General features: G+C 37.5%; 2 protein-coding genes across 3 annotated transcripts; one reads left to right on the forward strand and one right to left on the reverse strand.

Moving 5' to 3' along the window:
• Positions 1-308: 308 nt before the first annotated feature.
• On the forward strand, positions 309-10,553 carry LOC108676216 (secernin-2). 2 transcript variants are annotated; one of them, XM_018164270.2, is made up of 9 exons: positions 309-834; positions 2,859-3,023; positions 3,375-3,565; positions 3,988-4,187; positions 4,895-5,022; positions 5,249-5,321; positions 6,599-6,696; positions 8,297-8,461; positions 8,664-10,553. In XM_018164270.2, the coding sequence occupies exons 2-9, from the start codon at positions 2,859-2,861 to the stop codon at positions 8,892-8,894; spliced, it is 1,251 nt and encodes a 416-aa protein (XP_018019759.1). In that variant the 5' UTR covers positions 309-834; the 3' UTR covers positions 8,895-10,553. The 2 variants fall into 2 exon arrangements, with proteins under 2 accessions (XP_018019759.1, XP_018019758.1); XM_018164269.2 differs by lacking the exon at positions 6,599-6,696 and adding an exon at positions 7,842-7,939.
• A 292-nt stretch (positions 10,554-10,845) lies between these two features.
• Positions 10,846-17,943, reverse strand: LOC108676215 (probable citrate synthase 1, mitochondrial). The gene is made up of 8 exons (XM_018164268.2): positions 17,808-17,943; positions 14,811-14,975; positions 14,040-14,426; positions 13,337-13,536; positions 12,920-13,052; positions 12,516-12,614; positions 12,099-12,203; positions 10,846-11,830 (listed from the first exon to the last, which is right to left on the reverse strand). The coding sequence occupies exons 1-8, from the start codon at positions 17,853-17,855 to the stop codon at positions 11,552-11,554; spliced, it is 1,416 nt and encodes a 471-aa protein (XP_018019757.1). The 5' UTR covers positions 17,856-17,943; the 3' UTR covers positions 10,846-11,551.
• Positions 17,944-18,055: the final 112 nt, after the last annotated feature.

Genomic DNA, 18,055 nt, shown 5'->3' on the forward strand with positions numbered 1-18,055 from the left:
GAACGCTCACTTCTGAAATAAATCCGTTCACAAATTATTGATAATATCTACTTAATTTTCAAGTTTGTATGAAATCCGTTCATTAATGATGGATTTATGGCTGGCAGAGTCCAAAATGATGTTAGGTTTTCCGTAATAATAAAAAAGTAATTGATGTAAAAATCTGAAAAATTCCATCCACAAATTACTGATATTATTTACTAATTTTTCAAATTTGAATAAAATCCGTTCATTATCGATGGATTTATGGCTGGCAGAGTTCAAAATGAAGTTAGGATTTGCATTCGAGTGCGCAGGCCAGTTCGCAGCCGAGTTCGCTGAAGTGTCTTAACTCTTACCGGTGCAAAAATGGCTAAAACTTCTGAGAAAATTGGCTTTAGCTAAAATAATCAATATTCGTTTTAGTGCAGAGTATTTCAAAAGTTCTACATACGGGCTACGCGCATCTTATCCGAAGCTGCATGCCATTGGTGTCCATTTCAAGTTGCAGTCGATCTTATGTTTTTACGGTCGTGTGGAAGGCTATATGAGGTGAAAATGTCGCCGATGATTAATTGTGAATAAAAATACTATTCTAAAACACAAATTTTTGAATAGAATATTAAAGCAACAAATGATATCAAGGATTTCGTTCGAAAGGTCCGCCGACGTCTCTGGAACGTCGTTTGGGTGTGTGGCGCAGCTGCGCATTCGCGTTGTCCGTGAAATTTCTGTCACTTGATCTTGATAGACTGTCGACTGACAGTCGGTCTTTGGCTTGACCAGTTTCGGACAGTTCGTCGACTGTTGCAACCTTTCTAACGATCTACGCCTACGGCAACTCGGTGTTTCAAGGTACTAAATTCTGTGAATATGTCGTTTTCATTGAAAGTCAGAATTGTTATTACCCAAGGATTATCAGTTCTTCGCATGGCCTAATTTAGCCACAGACAGAATTGACAATTGTTGTAGCGACAGTACCTAGGCTGCTAGTGCTAGGCAGTAGCGCTGTTCTCATCACAAACTGAATCCTGAAAAATACGGCAAATTAAACAGTTAATAGACTTTACATTTTGTAGTGCTTCAATCTATTGAAAAATAATAATTAAAAAAATTAATTTAATATAAAATCAGTGTCAGTGACACTGTGGCTGTGTGGCACATGAGCTGCCAGCATCGCAGCATGCCACTCAAGCCTCACGAAGTTGCGGGTTGCGGCCCACACGCCACACCCGATAGGAACTGAATTAAATAGTACTGCACTTGACTTGCCATTCTACATGATTACATGAACTGTCATGAAAACTGTTAAGTATTTGTCAGAACTATAATTTGTATTTTTTGTGTTCTACATGAATAACTATAACATGATAGCTAATGACCATTTTTGACAAAACTGTTCAGATCTTGCTAGAAAGTTGTTCAGCTTTGTGTAAAAAAATGCATATAAAAAGCTTGTCAATCATTAGTAAATCCAATTTTTAAGAATCTAATTTGGATTGTTTGACAGATTTTACCTAGGTAAATCCATGGCTTAAATTTTTACTTTGTAATTTTATGATGCAAGTGCAACCATTACAAACCATACAATTCAAAAATACAAGACCAAAGAAAGCCCAAAAATTGTTTTGTTTTATAGAATAAAATAGAAGTGTCGGCAATCGGCATTGAAGAAATAGGCCCATGGCCTGTTGCCGATTCTTGAATTTTTCATGACTTGATAAGTTGATTCACAAGGGATCTGGCCTTGGAGCCCAATCTTTCCATAACTGACAATTGATTGAGATAGCTGCTGGACTTATTGCCTGGTCTGTAATTTGCTAGGCATTTTAAGACTGAACATATGCTCCTGCTCAGCTTCATCTAGTCTGTTTTTGAAGGTGTTCATACTCGGAGCGTCAACATTTTAGCCTGCAAATTGCAATAATGAATGAATTAATTAACGTCAAAACTGCCTTTGCTCTAGTTTTTGCCAATGAATTTTGCCTTATTTGCTTTTGATAAACTAAACTATGTTTCTATGTTATGTAACGCAACTATTGAATGTGATGGATCTTCTATTATTGGATAGATACCGTATTGGATACTGGATAGCAGTTTCTACTTTCTGAAAATCACTGGTGAAACTAATATTTAACTCATGCTTTAAGAGAAATTTTGCTCACTATTCAAGAATGGATAGATCATAGACGTCATTATTTTTGTGTTGAGTATAGAAGTTCTATACGGTACTCATCACAAAAATAATGACATCTAGTTTAGTTTCACAAATTTAGTTGTGAAACTAAAATTTAACTCATACTTTAAGAGAAATTTTGCTCACTGTTCAAGAATGGATAGATCATAGATGTCATTATTTTTGTGATGAGTATAGAAGTTCTATACAAATTGATGAGTGTAGAAGTTCTATACTCATCACAAAAATAATGACATCTATGATCTATCCATTCTTGAACAGTGAGCAAAATTTCTCTTAAAGCACAAGTTAAAATTTTAGTTTCACCAGTGATTTTCAGAAACTGCTGGCAGATTGGCAGTTGTGCTGCTTCTTATTCTATTATATGCAAAAATTTTGAACAAAGGCCATTAAAACCCTCGAAATATATTGCAAGAACCAGAATTTTTGTATTCTGCACTTGTAACTGCTGCACTTGTATCAGATAGGTATCAAATTATACTTGGAACTTTGAATTGAAGGAATAAGGATTCTGGTGGGGCAGCAATTCATGCTGATGCTGGCAATAGAGAGAATCTATACTGTATTTATATGATAAACATAATTTGAGCATGAAATCCTTAGTAGGAAAACTGAAGTGTATTTTTTTCATTTTATACGCAAATATTTTCATTCTCAAATGTATAATTTTTCTTAATTTCAGATGTCTCCCATGCCCCCACAATCCTGTGATACATTTGTAGTCCTACCTGATAAGACAAAGGGTGGAGCTGTTATTTTTGGCAAAAACTCTGATCGTCCTTCTGGTGAGGTGCAGGAAGTGGTGTATGAGCCTGCTGCTGATCACCCTGATGGGGCTCAAGTTCAAGTAAGTGTCTTTGAGGCTAAATCAAAGTATGAAATTTAATCCATGTGTAATTTTTTATCTTCTTTGCATCATTTCAACTTGAATTATTGTTTCATAATATCTTCTATGTTTGTTCTACAATTAGGTTTTAACACTGCTCCTGAATACTGTATTGAGCACCTTCTGATAATTGTTCAATTAATTCACCCTTTTGAAGATCTAAATATGTATTTATTAGGAGGTGTTACTCTTCCTGCAATGCTATATTATTGTAACTTAACTGGTCTCCTCAGAGGCCTCCAATAGGAATTGCTAATCAAGGCTCCTGCTTGCTGCTGTGCATCTCTATTAATAATCATATTGTTATTGCAGTGCACCTACATACAAATCCCCCAAGTTGCCCACACCCATGCTGTAATCCTAAGCAAGCCAGCATGGATGTGGGGTGCAGAGATGGGTGCCAATGAGAAAGGTGTCGTTGTGGGCAATGAAGCTGTCTGGACCAATGCTCTGGATGGCTCTGATGAGAAGGAGGAAAGACTTCTAGGCATGGACATGGTTAGGTCTGTTAATTTTCCAATTTGTTGACATTTATCTACCATCCAAATATCACTGGAAGTAGTTATGAAATATAATTCAATGAAATGTGATTTCCTGTCCATTATAGTCATGCATCAAATATTGTATTAAACAAAAAACACTTGAAATTTAAAAAAATATCTCATTTTCCTTTTGAATATTTCTTACGCAGGAATTTTACCAGTGCTTAATTTTTTCCAATTCTAGTGTGTTGGTTGCACCAACTTCCTGTAAAATGTAAATACATTCTGACCAATTCTAAAAATTATGTTTGCAGTTTGTCACAAATTGTATGACTCCTACCACCCAAAATTTTTCACAAAATGTATCACTCTCCAAATGTGTTTGTCACACCTGTAAAGCCTCACTGACGGTTCCTCTAACTTTTTCCAATAAATACACACAGACTGTCTCTTGAACGGAGTTCGTCTGCCAGTGAGGCAGTGGATGTGTTGGTTGCACTGCTGGAGACGCACGGCCAGGGAGGTCCCTGCTCTGACACAGACCCTGACTTACTCTACCACAACAGCTTCCTTGTTGCTGACCACACTGAAGCCTGGGTTCTTGAGACTGCCGGCCAGCTCTGGGTTGCTCAGAAAATTTCAGGTACATATATACATTCCCTGAGTACGGCCTGAATAATGCAATAACTTGTGATTTCGAGTGTTTATGTTAGTATTACTGGAGCTCAGTCATGTCAGTGAGTGGGTGTTAAATGTTGAATGCCTCACTATACTTCGTTACATTTCATAGTGTTAGATGGATATTATTTCAGGAAAATTGTAAATATAGACATCCCAGGCTGAATATTTGAATGGGCTTATGGTTGTGATTGGTAGGTATGGTAGGCTATTATTACTCATGGTTATGATAACTTTATCGGGAATATTTTGGTTTAGCTTTTAAGGTGAAAACCTTAAGTTATAATAGAATAATTAAAATTGATGGTGATACTTGTGTCGGGTGTTCCTTTAAAGATTCAATATCCTAGGTATTGATTTTGCATTATTCCGAAGATGTTTTTTGCAATGTCCTCCTGATGTCAGATTATCCTATCCATTAGTGTAATAATAAAAATAGTTCGCATTATAGGAGCTATGCAATACTAGGTATGTAAAAATTATTAACTTATACCGCAGTTAGTTAACTTGCTATTACCTGATATTTGATTTATTGATCTACTGCACAACTAAATTTCACAAATTTTACTTCAAACTTGAGAATCTGTTTATAACAATTTGGAGTCATGTAATATTCATTAGGCTGTGTTTATTTGTCTTTAAATCACTAAAGTAGAATTGACGTTTAAACAGAGGGCTACCGCAACATCAGCAACTGTTTGAGCATAGGCAGTGAATTTGACAAGAGCAGCAGCAACATCAGGGACGTTGCCAAGGAGAAGGGCTGGTGGGATGGAGCTGGAGACTTTAACTTCACTAAAGTGAGCTTTCCTCTATTACTTATTCCAAATGAATAAATTATATGAACGAATAAAATCGTTGTATTACTCACGTAGTCTATCATTTTTCTGCTATTTAATTTTTATTGGCATTCATTTCATCGGAATATCCTTTTTGTATATTGTCAAACACTAATTGAGTATCAATGTTGTACCTCAGTAAGACTCATTTCATTGATTTGCAATCACAAGGCAAGGACTCTTGCAGGCTCTGAGCTCTGGTGCAGACACGCGCAGGAAGAAGTGTGGGGAGAAACTCCTACACGACCTCACCAAAGATGGTCAGTTGAGTTACTAAATTGCTAATTAGTTTATCATGATTATAACTCTCATAGTTATTTATGCTAAATCTCAATTTTGTGAAAGTTTAAATTGCGTGTGACTATCTTATACTGGCTTCCTAAGTCTTTCTACTTGTCAATTGTAAAATAAATGCTAGTCTTGATCTGACCTAAATTTTTACGATGTAAATATCTGCTTAGTTCTTATTGCAAAGCATCCCATAAACCTGCACAAATATCGCCACGTAAAATTGTTAGACCGATCACTTTTATAGGGGTCAAGTCTTTGTTAATAATCCAGTTAATGATAATACAGGTTTTTTAGTTAAATTTTCATTTTTTTGGAATTTAATATAATTTTAATGTGAGGCTTGATTGTTTCGGTTCTGCATTTCTTTAACTTCACGACTCGGTAATGGACGTTGAAATTTCTCACGCGTTTTTTTGCATTCTGCTTTGCTTGAGTTCTGGGGCAAATTCTTGAATTCAAATGCAATGTCGTAGATTTAAGATATTTAGTCCCCAGCATCTTATGATATGCTTTCAAGTCTTCAAAATATTTTATTTTTAAATAGAACCAATTATTGCGTTTCTGTCAACGTTTCTTCTGTGTGTAATTCATCAACACGGATCATAGCTTGGAATCGCACTGAAATCTGCTGAACCCTAATTTTTGTCTATGTGTTTTTGTATGAGTGATTTTATTTCTCCAGTTTTTGAAATTATCTTCACGTCAACTTATTTTTCTTCTGTGTTTGCGTACGGTATCAATTTCGCTGATCGTCCTATATTAAACATTACTTTCATTCTGCTCGTCGTTCGTAATTAGGATTCTAGTTTGTATGGAGTGGCGTCAATTGAGTTCTGATTCTTTTTACAATGCTTATTACATCTGCTCCATTAGCAGCAAATTGTATCTTGATCTCTTTATCTGATGCTATTATCATCCCGTCCGAGGGGGCTTTTACGTGTTCGAACCCAGTATCATTGATTGTCGAAATTTTTCAATAAGACAAATATAAAATTTTCGATTTTGATATGATTAATCAATATGACGAATATCACTGATAAGCATATCTAACACATTTGTAAACCACCCACAAAAATACGCAAAGAAAATCCTTGATAGGCATGTCGTCTATTTACCCCCTTTTACAATCTCAATAAATCCCTCAGCTAAAACAAAGACTCTCCACCTACAATATTATTGATGTGTATGCAACCTGCTGTCACTGGAGTCACTATGTGAGCATGCACTAGCACTAATGATTGTGTAGGGGCGTTCTCACTGCACTCTATGCTCACCGTGCTGCGGGATGAGGCGTCGGGCATCTGCATGGGCAACGACGGCGACTTCGTCACCACGGGCTCACAGGTCAGGCCCGCTCATAGGAGGTGGAGGAAGACTCGTTTCTTGTGAGAGTTTGTCGGTGGTAACGCTGTCATTAAGGAAACTTGGTGGTAGTGTTAAAAACTGCTAACGTGTCCTTAAGAGTGCATTGCTTCCTCCATGTAGGGTTCTCTTATGATGTTACTGGCAAACTGCCGTACAACTTCGCTATATTGTTAACTTTCCTTTAGATTATTCAAATCATGAGCATAGTGCATCCAGTGATGAATATTCGAGTTCGGCATAGCTTGATTAGATATGTACGGCTCAAAATACTCACCGGCCAAGCCCATGTACATCTGATCTTCGATTTGGTTCCAATATATCGTCTCCCAAAAATATTTCGAGGTCATGCATTTTTTTGCGAGCTTCCTGCACAGGTAAGAGTAAGGCTTCATGGGCCTCCCTTTGATCTCTCAGACGTGACGTCGATTAAGTAAGTTTATGTGCAGTTGCTTGTTTCCCTCACCGATGTTCAACTTGTTGCATGATGTGCACGTGCTTGGGAATTGACTTGTTCTGCCTGCACCACAAAAACTCAAATTCCTCGAAACGCTGTACTTTTTTTTCTTTGCAAGTAAATTACTATTGACGAAGCCCACAGCAAATTTCGCCCTTACTGAGAAATTTACTCGCACTACTATTTTTAAGCACACGTTTATTTACATTTATATTGACATTTCAGTTGTTTCTGTTCTTTACCCTCGGCCTTAGTTTCACTCAAAACGCTTTGATTAGACGAACCATAGTCTGCCTGTATGGTTTATTTATTTTATGAAGTATCTATCGTTGAACTGTTAGTTTTAGAAGTGTGACCGTTAGGCTCACTATAGAGAACCTAGTGGGCTATTTTCATTTCATGAAAGCGCTCTAAATTTTGAGCGTCTTGTCTAATATAAATTTATTGCAATGCAGATGCTTAAACATCGGAATGCTTAGTTATACCTACGTTCTGAATCTCAGGAAAGTTTCATGTATTTTAATTTACTCAGTGCACTATACTCATTTTGAAATTTTATAGAAAATTTAATCTGAGTAAATGGAACGTTGTACACCCAATCGTGTATTGTACACATATTGGAATTTTGGCTGTAGTGATGTTGGGTACAAGCTTGCCTGGTGCCCTGCAGGGGACTTCTCACTGCGACACATGCTTACCATCTTGCGGGATGTGCCATCTGAGATAAGCCGACCTGTTGAACATCATCATCCCACTGCTAGCAGCATGGTAAGTTATCCGTTACTGGGGTCCCGATCATCAATCTTTGGGAGCTTGGTAAGTTATGTCATTAAGTCGTTAAAATGGGTAAATCGGTTATGTTATGCAAGTTTTGATTCCTGACGCGTGCGTGTATAACTTCATGCCTTGCCCAATAGCACTACGAAGATCTAGAAAAAAGTACGTGGGAGACTACAAAAGAAATCCCTATAGTTGCCGTACTCGAAAACTCAAAGAGGCCATTGCTTACATCGTGGTGAAGAATTTTAAAATCTTGATGTTCGATGATTTATTTTATATTTTGATTATTTAGTGTATTTATATCCAGCATACTCTACTCCCATTGAACTGAATGCACTACCTCAGGTGTCAGTGCTGACGCCCCCTGGCGGGAGTGCGGGGCCCTCATGTCACTGGTTCACTGGCACGCCTGACCCTCAGCGCTCGGTCTTCAAGCCCTTCGTCTTCACCCCCAACGCCAGGATCTCGCCCTTCATAAAGAGCCCTGCTATTGAAAATGATCCGGCTAAGGCAAGTGGTGACCTCGCGTTCCTATATTCTAGTCAGTTTATTTATCCTAACATGATTTATTTTACCTATGCATTCATTTTTTAGGAACTTGTCCATTACTTGATTGCCAAACTTTTGCCAGCAGTACACGTTATGATCATTTTTCTAACAATCGATGTGAATATATTGTAGCAAATAACTTACTTTTGTGTTGGTTCTGCAGAAGACGCCTCGCTTCGAGCGCGCGGTCGACAGGTCGCACGTGCTGTACCGTCGTCAGCAGGCGGCGCTGAAGGCCGCTGCGGCCGAGACCGTGACAACGCTGCGTCAGCTCGAGGAGCAGTGCATCGAGGAGACGCTCAATACCCTCGGCAGCCTTGAACCAGGCTCCCTCTCGGAGCTTGACGACCTCTTTAAAGACTGCGTGGACTCAGAGCTCAAGTTCTATAAGTAAGGTCTCAGTCGCCAAGCTTTAGAAGCGAGAACTTCCCTGAAAATATCACTCACTTGAAGGGAGATGCGCTTCTTTGGAAACCACGTTTACAAAGATACTAAATGAATTTTCCCTCTTAGGTGCAGAATGTTCTGAATAGTTTGTGGATGCTTCAATCTCCGTCAATATTCATATTTTATTGTGCACTGAGTTTGAAATTTCAATAGCTTGGTTACCTTGTAATCGGTCATCCTAAATCTAAAATCTAATTCTCATTTAGTCTATTTCTTGAGCTGAGAAAGTTTTTTTTTTTTTTTTTGCTATTTGAAATTTAAAAAGGCAACGTTCTGTTCTCTCTAAATTCAATGCGACTTGCTCATGTATTAGAATCTCTGCACGTGATGGCTCGATTCTGTTCTTTAGTTATGTAAAGCAATTTGAATATCTAATTTAGTATGTATTTTCAAAAATAGCTATTAATAATTATTTATATTCAAAAAATTTTGATGAAGATGCCCAAAGTTGAACTTTATTATTCGATTTAACCAAAGTGGTATTACCAAAAATTGTTCATATTTTTCCATAACGACTCAGCTGGAGTTTGGTGCATTTAAGAAATCGAATTTCTCCGATGCAACTCTTACTGTTTATTAAGATTCCAAATGTTTTTCTCAGCAGCAATTCAAGTATCTTTAATAATTGTGTGTTCGAAGAAACAAACCGACCACCATCGGTAAACAGTAACGCAATTTTAACTGAATCTAAGCACATGATATGACTTTTGTCGGCTATCTTGTACTTTCTTATTCCGACATAACATGTAAAAGTTTCTTTCGCTGATTAATCTATTCCAATATTGTATGTCGTCTACTAACTGCGCTCTGGAAAGTTCTTTAAAAGTACATTCGAGGACGAATTGCATTGTGAAAAAGCCTTAATTTCTTTAAGCTATTAGCCGCAGGTTTCGTAGCAAACCTGATTCACCACATTAAGGATGAACTGTCGTAAGTGGTTTGACTGAATTGCCTCGTGTCTTGTACTAGATTCCTGTGTTGTTTTTTGCACATTCCAGTTGCATTAGTCTTAGTGTTTCGTATTGCATCTATTGCTTAGTTGACGACCAAGGTTTCGCCTCTATCGAAATTCCTTCCTATCACCAAAGATTTTTCTTTACGGTATATGGATAAAATTAGTTAATTTTATTGTTATTCGCTTTCAAATCCAACTTTATCTGCAAATGAGTTATTTGAAAGGAGTGATCTTTGAGGGAATATCAGTGAAGTCTTTAACTCTCGTCTGGGGAGTCTCTAACTCGTCATCGGGCACGCACTGGAACTTGAGTTTTAATCCTAATATAATTTACTACATTAGTTAACCATATCGTTCATCCTAAACTACTAGTCGCCTTAGGAACTGTGCCTGTGAGCATAGGAGTTCGTCAGTTAGTCCGTAAATATTCGGTCAAAAAGTGCATTGGTTGTCATTTTTCCTTAGCGTTGCGGATGAGTGGAGCATTGCTCATCAGAAGTTGATTCGGCGTCCTAAGTTTTATGTACTTTGAGAGAAATTGAAATTTGCACGCTAATTTGTAGCACGCTTTCGACTAATGCATATCGTAGGCATTTGATTGCAACCTACCTAGTAGTCTCATTTTCACTATAATAATTTCTTTGAACTCGCGTGCCTAGTTTCATTCTCTGAAATATGTTCCCCTAGTAAATTGGTCTTGCCAATATGTATCACATCTACGTCAGTCGTTTTAATAAGTTGGGAAGGGACCACTCGTTGGGAGGCACGAACTAAAGCCTGTCTATGAAAAATTTTCAAAAATTTTACCGTTGAGAAATGAAAACACTTTAGTTCTTCATTCCAGTGGCCTGTCGTACATTTTATTGAAGTTCAATCATTTTAATTTCGGTGGTTATTATTGCTTTTAATAAATTGGGGTGAATATCAAGGAAAGTCAAACTAATTTCCAAGTGATCATTGTACTTCCAACTCGTCCGATCATTTTACAGCGGGCCAAACAATAGAGTTCTGAGCTATAGTACATTATTTACACATCAAAATTGTTTCAACTTAAAAGCCGCATGACTGATAAATTCAACTTAAGCTATGAAAACTCATTTGACACGCATATTTCTTATTAAATATTTAGAATCTTAATTGCATTGAATCAGAAAAATTAAATAGCAGCAGGCGAAGCTGAGAGAAGAAGCAGAATAAATAACTGAAAAAGCGTATAATACTGAATTCGCTGAAAGAAACTTTAGCTTGATGACAACCGAGGGAGTGAAAGTTCAAAAGTGAAAGATTTGGATAGCAGGTCAACGTTGGTAAAGAATATTTGTGGGAAATGCATTATTATCTGCCGTGAAAATATCGCACATTTAGAACATCGGAAGTTAGAATGAGCTGTAACTTGGAAGATCAGTTTAAGAGCACAATCATTGACAGGACAACCGCAAATAGCTAAATCCAAACCATACCCAAGGGATAGGTAGCATTCAGCGTGACTAATTTCGGTGAACTCAGCTGCCGTTTATATAGCACTACCGTTCCACAAACGTGCATCGCTGTTTACAACTTCAATCCCCGTAACACAATTCCTTACGTGACACTCCCCCCAACAACACATCGCTACGAGTAACTTGCATATTCATCTTAATAAAACAATTCTACGCCCCAGCATTGGCCTTAACCATCTTCATGAGGGCTTGGGTGCTGAGAGATTTGGGTCTTTCAATGGGCAAACCAAGAGCGCGGTCCCAGATGAGAGATGACAAGCAGCCCAGCGCACGAGACACGCCGAAGAGGACTGTGTAGTAGGACATCTCCGTCATGCCATAGTACTGGAGCAGCACGCCTGAGTGGGCGTCTACGTTTGGCCAGGGGTTGGCTACTTTTCCTAGTTCCGTAAGGATGCCAGGCACCACCGTGTACACCTTAGACACAAGCTGTACGAACAACGCAACAGTTAAGAGTGGTAATTTTAGCGGAGGCCTCGTGCATTTTTTTTTTTTTGCCACTTTTCACTTAGGCCCAGATCAGGGTTAATCCAGATAATACGCTAGTAGTTCAATAATTAAAATAAAGAAATGTGCTAGTAGTTCTCAACAAATAGATGTACACTAAATCTTTAATGAAGAAGTAGATTTGCATTAATTACCTCGAATATTGCTAACGGTCTGAGTTACACAGAGATCGCACTTATTTATTACTTACCTTGAAGAGCTTGTCATCTGGAAGATGCTTGAGCGCAAACTCTCTCTGGCAGGTGTAGCGAGGGTCAGTTTTTCGCAGCACAGCGTGGCCATAGCCAGGCACAACCTGTGAACCAAAGCCGCAATAGAAAAACTGACTTAGCAGTCGACTTTCCAGCTTACTATGAGAGTAATTATTTTGGATATATCAATTAATGTCTCTGCGCAATGCAAGATTTGCCGGCCGATGTGGTAGAGAAAATTAAGGAAATGCGTGTGAGGTTCAAAAATCTAATATGATGAATAATATGAATTAACCAGATTGAAGATAATTTGAGTGCTTTCACACAAGTCTTGCACACGAGAATATAAATCCCAAAATGAACGGGCCAAAAATATTCTTAAATCGCGTGGAATCAATTTCAAGCACAAGAGTTACCTGGCCAGCTTTGAGTGTGCCCCAAATGAACTCCTTTAGCTGCTCTTCAGTTGCATCATCACCGACTTCCTTGCGCAGCTTAGTGAGCCAAACCAGAACCTGCAACAACAATGGCATTACACAACATCCATCCGTCCTTCAAACTGAGAAGGAGGTAGCTAAGCCAGTGCAGGTAGTAACCTTGGCGATATACGTTGCATTGCTGCTGTGACTGCTCAGGTTGGCGTCAATTGAGAATGCGGACCAAAAAAACTTCTCAAAACAATCATACGATAAGTCAACACCATGAAGCAATTCTAAAATGTTACGAGTTAGTATGTACAATTAGACAGGAACTTTAACTCGTAATAATTTCGAAGTAAAATATCCATTGAAAGATTTGAAAATAATAGCTAGACGCGCACCTCTTGGTTTGCAAGGCCGTGCAGAGGTCCAGCAAGACCGTTCATGCCGGCAGCAAATGAGAGGTACGGGTCGGAGAGAGCTGACCCCACCAAGTGGCACGTATGAGCCGACACATTGCCACCCTCATGATCACTGCAAACGAACGAATCTTTAGAATAGTTCCAACAAAAACTATAATTATTTATTATTTGAATCGGAAGCCAGAACATCGTTGCTTTAAAAGGTAATTTACAAATATCATGATAATACGAGCTGATTATCTAGCAAAAAAAACATGTTCTGCACGAATATCAAGTGTCTAGTTAGTGTGCCGTGCTTTGATCATATAATCTAGATTAAATCTTAGCAAGATTGATTTCACCGCTGAAAGGCGGTTTTAACGAGATATTCCACTACAGTCAATTTCCAGTCTTTACCTGTGGATGGTGAGATAGAGTCTCATGAGCTCAGTGAACTTTGGGTCTTCATAGCCCAGCATGTTGGTGAAGTTAGCACTCCAGTCAAGCTTGGGATCGATGGTGCTCACAGAAGATCCATCGCGATAAAGGTTGCGGTAAATTACAGCGGCGACGGTGGGTAGCTTTGCTATCAGATTCATGGAGTCCTCGTAGCACAGCTGCACAGATTCCATCGAGTCAGATTAAATGAAATGATCAAAAAAATATAACTCAGTACTCACGGCAGTGAGTGACAGAGCGCATTTTCTCGTGCAAAAATCAGTTTTCATTGCGATTAGTACAGTGCATTAGAGCTAGAGATGTATCTTTGATACGGGCATGCCCGCTTCTTAAAATAGACGAAAACGTGAAGTCACGGACGGACGGACAGACTGACGGACATGGCGAGCACAATAGTGCATTTTTTCTATAAAGAGAAAATGCGCTAAAAAGGGAGTTCACATTAAATTCACCTTCTGTTCAAGAGCATTCCACAGCAGCCTATGTCATCATATTGTGTAGGGAGCGATGCGATGCCCCCAAAAAAATACAATCTCGTCTAGTTCACTAACACAACATATACGAGTTCAACGTGACAAACATACGATTAAACAGCAATTTGACTCCCAGTAAATGTAGAGCTGAGATTTTGGAAAAGTGTCATCAATTATGAAGAACCCACCTCCCAGTACTTGGATTTAGCCACACCCTGAGCATATGCCTTAGCAAATTTGCTCTCGGAGTTCAGGGCCGTGATCGCAGCAGAGAACTGAGCCATAGGATGCAGTGCTGAGGGGAAGTTGTTGAGCATATTCAGCACATAGGGGGGAAGGTCTGCACGGTTAGCCCACTCCTCACTGAGACTATCAGCCTGCTTCTGAGTGGGGATATCACCAGTGAGCAGAAGCCAAAACGTTCCTTCAGGGAGAGGCTCTTCTCCACCAGCAGCTTTAGGAAGAAGTTTCTGGCACTCAGGAAGACTGTAGCCACGGAACCTGATGCCCTCTTCCGGGTCCAGCACAGATGTCTCCGTTACAAGGCCCTTGATGCCTCGCATGCCACCGTACATCTACACAATCATATTAATTAAATGCCTTAACTTTTGTACTCAAAATATTGATAATATAACAGGTAAGAATTCCATTAAAAGCATAAAGTGTGTCTGATCTATGCATGGGTGGCAGGTAAAAAATCAAATGAGTAACTTGATACCTACAATGAGACATAGTTCTACATGCTCGAGTTTCACTTTAAAATGAGCAGCTTGGAGGCATCCAATTAATTTTCATGAGTCAAATGAAGGTCACAATATTTTAATACAAGTGCCCTAATTCCCAGCCAGCCTTAAATGTGCAAACTTTTGAGACAATCTTATATTGGTGCTTAATTTTACAGAATTCCAAGACACAATCTTTAGCAAGATGCCACTGTGACAAAATGAATACAGACTCACCATGTCTACAGTGACCTGACCAACAGGAGTCTTGCCATGCTGCTTTCTAAATTCTTTAACTTCAGCCTGCATTGCAGGAACTTTTTCCATCATGACATCTTTAAGGCTGGAGCTTTCAGTTGAGTAGGGTTGAGCTCGGGTGCTGCATGACAAGGGACACACAGCCTGCAATATGATTAGTTATGATTTTAGGGATTATGGAGTTTCTTTTTAATGGATATAAATTTCTAATATATCTAGGTTCTTAGAAAAAATTTATTATGTCATCAACTTTTGCAGGCCATAATGGATGAAAAGGGCCATGTGCTCCCATTTATACTGGCAATAGATTCATACCACATGATGTTCACTTCAACTTGTGTTCAAACTCAAATACTAGTATTGACCTTTTTAAATCAATCATTACAGGCATGAGGAATAGAGTAAGTTAATTTTCAGTTGTTCATGGTCATTGATGACTAGTAAACAAATCACCATTTATTTATAAAAATGCTTGAATAAAAAATATAGATAGAATTAATTTCAATGAAAAACCATGCACTTCTGCATTCCCTTGAAATTTCCACAAATTAGGTTACAATCACTTCCAGGTTGTTTGCATCTGTTGATTGAGAGTGATGGTAATAATATTGAATGAAGAGCAAACAACATAGCAAGTTAGCAATAAAGAATGTGGTGGTTCACACAGTCTTTCCTACACTGACACATGATCACCTTGATGACTGTTGTGTTGTGCATGACATAAATAATGCAGGTTTCATTGAAGACCAGAGAGTATTTCTTATTGACAATTTTCTTATTGTTTTTCTCTATTCGGCGAATTAGGCTCTTGATAGGAACTGAAAAGTCAAATATCAGGTTTCCAAGGGACATTTTATTATAATTTTAATTATACGACGTTTCGAATGTAACTTCATTCATTATCAAGTACAGAGGACGAGTTTTGCAACAAGTGAATTTGAAATTTTGAAATGACATTAGTACAAACATAGATTTGTCAGGACGTTAAAATTGTTCTCGTAATTCAAGCTTTGATTCCAATCTGTATCCATAATACTCTATGTTTGTACTAATGTCATTTCAAAATTTCAAATTCACTTGTTGCAAAACTCGTCCTCTGTACTTGATAATGAATGAAGTTACATTCGAAACGTCGTAAAATTGAAATTATAATAAAATGTCCCTTGGAAACCTGATATTTGACTTTTCAGTTCCTATCAAGAGCCTAATTTGCCGAATAGAGAAAAACAATAAGAAAATTGTCAATAAGAAATACTCTCTGGTCTTCAATGAAACCTGCATTAAAGAAAATCTTCTGCCAAACTACACCAATGACATAAATAATGTGTATGAATCTTACTTCTGATGAATTTACAAAATTCTGGTGAACTGTGTATTCATCCATATCTACAAATAATTTCAAAATTTTGAGCTCCACCTTTGGAATTAGAAGGCTCATAATTCAGGGTCTTGGAATTGCAGCACTTTTCTTTGTCATATCTTCAGGTTTTATAACATGATATTGTGTATGAAAAGATTTTTATAATCCTTTGCCCACTTTTTGCTACTTAAGAGTTCAATTTCTTTTGTATCAATTTGATCATTCTATTAATTAAATTTTTATATATTTTACATGCTTGAAGTGATGAAAAAAGGTGTTATTCCTCTAAATTTTTGTCAATAAAACTATGATAAATTTAATTGTCATTTTCTAGTTGCAAATTTTCAAATGAAGTAAACCAATTGTATTATATATTGATTAGAAAAAATCAAACATGAATTTGTACCTATACAAATATAACAATTTCTTTCTCATAAATTTTTTAACATACCGATTTTAGCATTCATAATGCCACTGAGAAAATATTAATTTTATTTCGAGTCAAGAGTGAGTCAGTACTATCTGTTTCTGTCAAAAAGCTGTTGCAAAGGTAACTGGATCCCAAATTTACAAATTTTGTTAAATTATCTTCAAATTCATGGTTTAAAGATGGTGTCTATCCCAGTCCCACTACCTACTGATTTCTCAGTAGTCAATACGGTACTAAAATTCAAATACATACTATTCATTGACATTTATTTTCATGCAAACTTTAATGAAAAAAATTTAATTTCATTTTTTCCTAAAGTGATCAAATTTCATAACTAAATAGCAAGTATATATAACTGAGAACAAATTCTGTCAGAGATTGTTAATTATTTTCAAATTAATGAATCATTGTGGCAAAGCTGCCAAAGCAAAGAGTTTTTTAGACTCTCCCTCAAGTTCATTTTTGAGTCCTATAAGTAGTCCAGCAAAGTATCATGGATACCAGCAATACAGCATTATCATACATAAGAATTTGGTTTAAATATTGAGTCAACAAAGAAATGAAAAATGAACTGATTCTAAAAAATCTCTGGTTTGTCACTACTCACTATGCAGTATGCATTGAATGTTAATTAGGTAGCTAAGATAGTGGTAGGCCTAGATTGATCATTGATATTAACATAATTTTTTATTTCAGCTTAATTGAGTTAATATTTAAATTGAGGCCTTCAAATGCAAATTTTGTCTTAAATTCCATTACCCAATACTCAACAGGTACTAGCCTACTTATTGGCTATTGTCCAAGTTGCATAACTATAACTAGTAGCTATAAGTGCAAGCCATAAGTTACTAGGTAGGTAAATATATTGTAATTTATGAGAAGAAAATTCAAATTAAAAATTTTTAACAATTAATTTTTGACTGCATGTTGCTGATAACAGTCATAGAAAAAGCATTCCAACAACAGGAAATGCTGCTAGTCCTACAGTCCTACTTCACGAAATGAAACTTCGATGCCATCAATCTTGCCACATTATGCCTACACAGAGCTCAGCTGACAACGATCCCAGTCATGAGATCAAATCAAAACAATCGTAGCCTAGTTAGGACCAACTGAGCACCTTCGCCGGCTGCTTTCACCCATTATTTTTTCAAGTATAAAATAATCAATAAAAATAGCAACGTACCTGAGGGGAGCTCAAGGCCTTCGACACAACATTCCGAAAAAGAGACATGCCTGCTGAAAATAGTAAAAAAATAAATAATTTTACTGGAGCGCCGCGCAGCCAACCCTGGCACTGTCAGTCTAGAAATGAGTGTGATGTTAGGACAAGGTCACGTGACAGAATTCAGGACTACCAATCGCAAACTAAGATCAAATATCGGCAGCGTAATTTTTTTATCCCCACAACAATTTTAAATCGGGACTACTATA

The sequence above is a fragment of the Hyalella azteca genome, unplaced genomic scaffold (assembly GCF_000764305.2).
Source record: "Hyalella azteca isolate HAZT.00-mixed unplaced genomic scaffold, Hazt_2.0.2 contig5, whole genome shotgun sequence".
NCBI classification, from domain to species: Eukaryota; Metazoa; Arthropoda; class Malacostraca; order Amphipoda; family Hyalellidae; genus Hyalella; species Hyalella azteca.

What these genes read in the sequence shown, in the direction of transcription:
- LOC108676215 (XM_018164268.2), bottom strand. Translation starts at nt 17,855, where the DNA reads ATGTCTCTTTTTCGGAATGTTGTGTCGAAGGCCTTGAGCTCCCCTCAG. An exon ending in AGGCCTTGAGCTCCCCTCAG is followed by an intron (nt 14,976 to 17,807) that starts GTACGTTGCTAT and finishes ATCATATTGCAG; the next exon opens with GCTGTGTGTCCCTTGTCATG. An exon ending in ACGGCCTTGCAAACCAAGAG is followed by an intron (nt 12,615 to 12,919) that starts GTGCGCGTCTAG and finishes TTGTTGTTGCAG; the next exon opens with GTTCTGGTTTGGCTCACTAA.
- LOC108676216 (XM_018164270.2), top strand. Translation starts at nt 2,859, where the DNA reads ATGTCTCCCATGCCCCCACAATCCTGTGATACATTTGTAGTCCTACCT. An exon ending in GGTTGCTCAGAAAATTTCAG is followed by an intron (nt 4,188 to 4,894) that starts GTACATATATAC and finishes ACGTTTAAACAG; the next exon opens with AGGGCTACCGCAACATCAGC. An exon ending in TCGTCACCACGGGCTCACAG is followed by an intron (nt 6,697 to 8,296) that starts GTCAGGCCCGCT and finishes GCACTACCTCAG; the next exon opens with GTGTCAGTGCTGACGCCCCC.